Below are 7,556 nucleotides of genomic sequence, written 5' to 3' on the forward strand. Positions count from 1 at the left end.
GTATTGAGAAGAGAACATATATGCATGTTGTTTAGAATACACACAGAGACATAGACAGGTTTTAATACATATTTGGTTACGTCCACGGAGACTTACGTCCGTTTTAGACATCCGGGTGGGGGACGTCACGAAGAACTTACGTTCCGGTTTAGACAGTCTGGGCGGACGTAACGAGATCTACGGACAGTTCTTTTAGACAGGCCTGGCGAGGACGTCAAGGAGACTACGTCCAGGTTTTAGACAGGTCGGACTAGGCGTACGTCAGTAGACGTCTGGGACTGCCGATCGACGTACGTCCGGTTTAGACAGCTCGGCGGAGACCGTCACGAGACTACGTCCAGTTTTTAGACAGTCTGCGGTACGTCACGGGACTACGCCAGGTTTTTAACAGTCGCTGCGACGGGGACACGTGTCACGGGGAGACTCACGTCCAGGTTTTCGACAGTCTGCGGAGACGTCACAGAGACACGTCCAGTGTTTTAGACAGTCTGCTAGCCGACGGGGAGGTCAACAGAGATACGATCCAGGTTTATCAGACTAGTCTGCGGGGATTCTCACGAACTACGTCCAGGTTTAGACAGTCTGCGGGGACGTTCAACAGAGACTAGATCCAAGGTTTTTATAGTACAGTCTGCGCTCTGGGACGTCACAGCCAAAAGACTACGTCCAGGTTAGGTTTTTAGACCGCTCTGCTGGGGACGTCATCCAAGAACTACGTCCAGGTTTAGACAGTACGGCCGTGGGATCACGGAGACTTACGTCTCAGGTTTTAGACGTCTGCGAAGTCAAGAGCTAAGTCCAGGGTTTTAGACGATCTGCAGAGGACGTCAACGGAGACTACGTCAGGTTTTTAGACGTTCCTGCGGGGACGTCAAACGGAGCACTACGTCCAGGTTTTAGACAGTCTGTGCAGGACGTCACGGAGACCACGTCCGGTTTTTTAGACAGTCTCGGGGACGGCCTACGCGAACTACGTCCAGGTTTTAGACAGTCTGTGAGAACGTCTACGGACCTGCGTCCAGGTTTTAGACAGTTCTGCGGGGACGGTCACGGAGGACCTACGTCCCAGGTTTTAGCCCGTCCTGTGGGGCGTCACGGAGGACTACGTCCAGTTTTAGACAGTCTGTGGTGGACGGCACGGAGACTACGAACTCCCAGGTTTTAGTCTGCGGAAATCCATGATCATCTGGAGGGCCTGGCCCCCTCAGGTTGGACCCCACTGGTCTTAAACTATTCTAAAGTAATTTGAAAGCAGCTGCAAAACAGGAAGTTGAACCCAGCAGCGGCCGCTGTGTCCCACACATCCCCTGAATCAGACGAGGAATAAAAAACAATGCGTGATGTGGAGAGACCGAGGGGTACTGAAGAAATTAGCTCCTGTCCTCGCTTCACCTCAATTGAAGGAGAGGAAGAATGCGGACCAGATGTGAAGGTAGAGGAGATGAGGAACAGATGTGAAGGACGAGACATGAGGAGATGTGCAGCGAGGGAATGAGGAAGATGTGAAGGACGAGGTGATGAGGACCAGCATGTGAAGGAGAGGATGAGACAAACGATTGGAAGGAGAGAGATGAGACGATTGAAGGAGGAGATGAGGAACAGATGTGAAGGAGGAGGGAGATGAGGAGTTAAGGAGTCTACTACGTCTGAAGCGACGGTGAATTTTGTTACGTGATGCTGTGGTACAACTACAAGTCCAGAGAGGACTTACAAACGCTCCTCTGATATCCTTCCGGATCCTCCCCGGCTCCTGACCCGTGTGTTGATGCAAGGAAAATGTCAAACTGTGACGTCATCTCAGTCCAGGAAGTGTCAGAATATGGATTATTGTCCAGCTGGTCACAGAAGCCGATTGAAGTGTTTTGTTAGCTCTAGGCTCGCTCACCCTCCTGTCCACTCACACACAACATATAGCAAGTTATGGCAAAGATCTCTGAGGAACCAGCAACGGGAACTCTATGAGGACTGCAGACCGCTGTGGCACAGTTCCCAACCAGTTTGCACTCTGTGAACGCAGAGACACAGGCAAAACAAACACAACAATGATCACACGTATGTTCAGCATACAAGGGGTGACGTCCTCGCAGACTGTCTAAAACCTGGACGTAGTCTCTGTGACGTCTCCGCAGACTGTCTAAAACCTGGACGTAGTCTCCGTGACGTCCCCGCAGACTGTCTAAAACCTGTCTCTGTCTCTGTGTGTATTCTAACCTGCCTCTCTGTCTCTGTCTCAGACATTAAAGGTCCTCCGGCTCACCGGTTCTCCTGCGGTCAGAGTCCGTACACCGACAGCAGTGCCTGGGACAGGAAGTTCTGCATCCTGACGGACAGCCAGCTCATCCTGCTCAACAAGGACGATGAGGTCAGAATGTTTTTTTCTGTAGGACAAACTGGGTCTGATGGTTGGACTGGACTGGTCCTGTCCATCTGTGGACACTGGCTGGTTTTGTTCGGGCCGAATGGGACCTGGTGTCAGACATGAATGGTTCTGTGTGATGGTCAGACTGAAGTTCTGTTGGTACTTTCATGATAAGGTTACTCTGTCACAGCGATGAGTCTGGTCCACATAGATCCAACAGACCCTTGAAATCCTTGAAAGTTGTGAATTAGGCCTTTAAGGTTTATGAAAATCATTGGAAGTGCTTGAATTTCTGGATTTGTTCAGGAGTGGCTGTGACTTGTTGAACTCTCAGTGCTGATCAGAGATAAATGATGTCATGGTGGGTCCTTAAATTTAAGGATATTGGGCCTGGAAAAGTCTTTAAAAAGTCCCCCCTCTCCCCCTCAGGCTGCAGGTGAGCCTCAGGAGAGCCCGACAGACTCGTCCAAAGGTCGGAGTCTCCGCCGGACCGTCAGCGTCCCCTCAGAGGGACAGTTCCCAGAATTCCCAGCAGAGGGCGCCGCCATGTTAGGTAAGTACCAGCAGGGGGAGGGAGGGGCATGGTTGCCGTGACAACAACAAAATGTTGATGATGCTGTGTGTGTGTGTGTGTGTGTGTGTGTGTGTGTGTGTGTGTGTGTGTGTGTGTCATGGTTAGTTTGTGTGTTGAAGTCAGAAACCTGCAAATAAGAATTTAGTTTCACTCCATGGAATACTTGGAATATCCTGGAATATCCTGGAGTTTTAATATCCTACAGTTCCCATAGTGCAACAGGACAGTGTCTTCCATTATTTTATTTGTCCTCTTCAGGACGTAGCTGTTTGTCCTCTTCAGGACGTAGCTGTTGGTTTGTCCTCTTCAGGACGTAGCTGTTGGTTTGTCTTCAGGACGTAGCTGTTGGTTTGTCCTCTTCAGGACGTAGCTGTTGGTTTGTCCTCTTTAGGATGTAGCTGTTTGTCCTCTTCAGGACGTAGCTGTTGGTTTGTCCTCTTCAGGACATAGCGTTGGTTTGTCCTCTTAAGGACGTAGCTTTTACTTTGTCCTCTTAAGGACGTAGCTGTTACTTTGTCCTCTTCAGGATGTAGCTGTTTGTCCTCTTCAGGACGTAGCTGTTGGTTTGTCCTCTTCAGGACGTAGCTGTTGGTTTGTCCTCTTAAGGACGTAGCTTTTACTTTGTCCTCTTAAGGACGTAGCTGTTACTTTGTCCTCTTCAGGATGTAGCTGTTTGTCCTCTTCAGGACGTAGCTGTTGGTTTGTCCTCTTCAGGATGTAGCTGTTTGTCCTCTTCAGGACGTAGCTGTTGGTTTGTCCTCTTCAGGACGTAGCTGTTTGTCCTCTTCAGGACGTAGCTGTTGGTTTGTCCTCTTCAGGACGTAGCTGTTTGTCCTCTTCAGGACGTAGCTGTTACTTTGTCCTCTTAAGGACGTAGCTGTTACTTTGTCCTCTTCAGGATGTAGCTGTTTGTCCTCTTCAGGTCGTAGCTGTTGGTTTGTCCTCTTCAGGTCGTAGCTGTTGGTTTGTCCTCTTCAGGACGTGTCAGGTGGATGTTTTCCTTAATGAGGCGTTTGGGTGCAGCCTGTAATGTCCCTGCTCTGTGTGGGAACGTCTCTGAGCAGGGAATGTGTGGAGGACAAAGCATGCAGTGTCCGTCCGTCCATCTGAAGGAGCTGCACTGACCCTGCTGCCCCCGTGGGAGGCCTGCTGAGCTCAGGGGATTCCCACCCAGAGCTGCAGGGGTCCAGAACTGGTTTCACATGTGAGCTCTGGGACCGGACCGGACCGGACCAGGCTGTCAGGACACATAACACTCAGAGTTTTGTCATCGATCGTTATTGGACAGACAGTGTCCCTCCACACACACACACACACACACACACACACACACACACACACTCATTCATTCACTGACCTACTTAAGGTTATTTATATGTTAATCTACCCATTCTGCCCAGACAGGCTCCACCAGTTCAGGCTAGGCCAGGACTGACTTTGTACTGGGATTAAACCAGAATGTAAACCTGGTTCATTTATTCATTTACACTGGTTTAAAACTGGGTTATACTGGGTTTGATGGTAGGTTTATACTGGGTTTGATGGTAGGTTTATACTGGGTTTGATGTTGGGGTTATACTGGGTTTGATGGTAGGTTTATACTGGGTTTGATGGTAGGTTTATACTGGGTTTGATGTTGGGGTTATACTGGGTTTGATGGTAGGTTTATACTGGGTTTGATGGTGGGGGTGTGTGGGTGTGTGTGTGTGTGTGTGGTCTCTGTGTGTGTTACTGGTGTGGGTCGTGGGTGTGTCTGTGTGTCGCTGTGTGTGTGGTGTGTGTGTGTGTGTGTGTGGATGTGTGGGGTGGTGTCCGCGGTGTGTGTGTCGGTGTGTGTGTCGCGGTCCTGTGTGTCTCTGTGTGCGTGTGTGTTCTGTGTTTGTGTGTGTGTCTGTGTCTGTGGTGTGTGTCTGTGCTGTGTGTGGGTCTGTGGGTCTGTGTGTGTGTCGGTGGTGTCTCTGGGCGTGTGTGTGTCTGTGTGTGTGGGTGTCGTCTGTGTGTGTGTGTGTGTGTTGCTCTGTGGTGTCTTCCTGTGTGCGTTGTGGTGTCTGTGTGTGTGTGTCTGTGTGTGTCGTGTGTGTGTGTGCATGTGTGTTGTCGGGTGGGTGTGCTGTGTGGTCTGTGTGGGTGGATGTGTGTCGGTGGTGTGTGTGTGTCTGTGTGGGTTGGGTGTGTGTGTGTGTGGTCTCGAGCTCTTGACGGTCAGTCTGCGCACCCTCACTCTGCCCCCTCTTCGGAAACTTTACCACCGGGCATGCCTGCCCCTTTACCGATCAAGACACCTGAAGACGTCCTGTGAGAGTCACGACCGCCGCCGCACCAGTGCAGGAAGAGGGAGGCGGATGACAGAGGATAAAAAGGGAGGCGGGGACATGTGGGGGAGGACAGAGTAGAGCGACGAAGGGAGGTGGAGGACATGGTGAGGACGAGAAGGGAGGGGAGTACATGGTGGAAAGGACGGACGAAGGAAGTGACGGACAAATGCGGAGAGGCCACAGAAGGGAAGTGGAGAACATGGAGGAGCACATTGGAGGCGGCGGGGCGACGCAGGGGAGGTGGCGCAGCTGCAGGCCTAGAGACAGTTAAGTGAGCCGTGTGTGACACGAGCATTAGACTGTGGGACAGAAATGATATATCAGCTTCTGTCCTCGCCTCATGTGCACCATAAGCGACCGGGCAAGGCCGACAACAAGACAGAGCGTCCCCCACTCACCCCAGTATAACCCCACCGACAACACCAGCCAACCAGTAAGCAGAGAACCTCCATCAACCCCGTCTAAACCTACCCTCACACCCAGTATACACCGACCCGCAAACCCAGGACCCAAACCTCCATCAACACCAGTAATAACCCACCATCCCACCCGCTAAACCCCAACCGCAAACCGTACACCCCAACCAACCCAGTAGACCCTACCGAAACCCAGGTATAAACCTCCATCACCCCTTCAAAACCCCACACATCACACCACAGTATAAACCTCCCCCTCAAACCCAGTAGAAACCCCCCCCCTCAAAACCCAGATAACCTACCTCAAACCCAGACTAACTCCACATCACACCCGTCTCCCCCCACCATCACACAGTATCAAACCTACAATCACCCCCAGCTCAACCAACAGCACACCCAGTATAAACCTACCAATCAACCCAGTATAACTAAACCATCAACCCAGTATGAACCCAACTCAAACCCAGTATATAACCTACCACAAACCCAGTAGATGAGCTACCATCAACCCCAAGTATAAACCTAACCATCAAACCATATAAACCTAACCATCAAACCCATGTAGAAGCTACCATCAAACCAGGTAACTACGCAGCAAACCGCAGTATAACAACGACAGCAAACCCAGGGAACAACTCAAACCAGAACCCCAAACAGAACCAGAGACCCAACAGGCATAACCCAGAAACAACACACAACCCAGGTATAAACCTGAACCGAGCAAACCCATAGAAACCAGCCAGCAAACCGCAGAGTAACCCCAACAGCAAACCCAGAGTAACCAATACACAAAACCCAGGAGATAACCCCAACAAACCCAGAATGAAAACCGACCAGTCAAACCCAGTATAAACCACGTAGTCAAACCCAGTACATACCCCAACATAAAACCCGTAGAAACACTAACTCAAACCCAGTAGAAACCCCAACATCAATTCCCAGTATAACACGTACGCATCAAAACCCAGTATAAACCTACCAGCAATACCCAGTATGAACCCACACTCAAACCCCGTATAACCTTACCATCAAACCCCGTATAAGCTACCCTCAAACCCAGTATAAACCTTAACCATTGCTAAACCCAGTTATAAACCTACCTATCACACCAGTATGAAGCTACCATCAAACCCAGTAGAATAACCTACCATCAAACCCAGAATAACCCCAACAAGCCATATAGACCAGCAACAGTAACCTAACATAACCCAGTAGATAACCACCCAGTAACTACATCAAACCACAGTATGAACCCAAATCAACCCAGTATCTAAATCCTACCTACATCAACCCCAGTAGAAGCACCAATCAAACCCAGTATGAAGTACCATCAAACCCGTATAAACCTACATCAAAACCTCAGTATGAAACCAACATCAAACCCAGTATGAAAGCTACCATCAACATAACCTACAACCGAGATAAACGAACACCCCAGAAACCCAACGCAAACCCAGTATAAACCTACCATCAAACCAAGTATGAACCAACAACATCAACCCAGTATAAACACCTACAACAGTTCCACACTACCATTACACAGTATGAAACCACCTCAACACACCCAGTATAAAACCTACCATCAAACCATAAAACCTACCATCAACCACCGTATGAACCCGAACATCAAACCAGTATGAGACTACTAACTCAATGAAGTCTAAACCAACAAAACCCATATAAACCTACCATCAAACCAGTAGAAACCGACTAACCGTGAAACATCAACACCCAGTAAAACCCAGACTACTACAAACCCAGTAGAAACCGACCATTCAAAACCCATTATACCACGATCACAACCCATACCGAGAACCTACCAATAAACCCAGATTAAACCTACCATCACAAACCCAGTAATAAACACCAACACAAACCGTATGAACGTACCA

General features: G+C 49.6%; 1 protein-coding gene across 1 annotated transcript in view; it reads left to right on the forward strand.

Annotated features, from left to right (window-relative positions):
- Positions 1 to 7,556, forward strand: part of rasal2 (RAS protein activator like 2) — a 42,014-nt gene that overhangs the window by 8,376 nt on the left and 26,082 nt on the right. Inside the window, 2 exon segments of the mRNA XM_027275901.1 lie at positions 2,235 to 2,362; positions 2,789 to 2,912. Of these exon segments, the coding sequence (XP_027131702.1) occupies positions 2,235 to 2,362; positions 2,789 to 2,912 (252 nt within the window).

This window comes from Larimichthys crocea, unplaced genomic scaffold (genome assembly GCF_000972845.2).
Source record: "Larimichthys crocea isolate SSNF unplaced genomic scaffold, L_crocea_2.0 scaffold244, whole genome shotgun sequence".
In the NCBI taxonomy this organism is placed as follows: Eukaryota; Metazoa; Chordata; class Actinopteri; family Sciaenidae; genus Larimichthys; species Larimichthys crocea.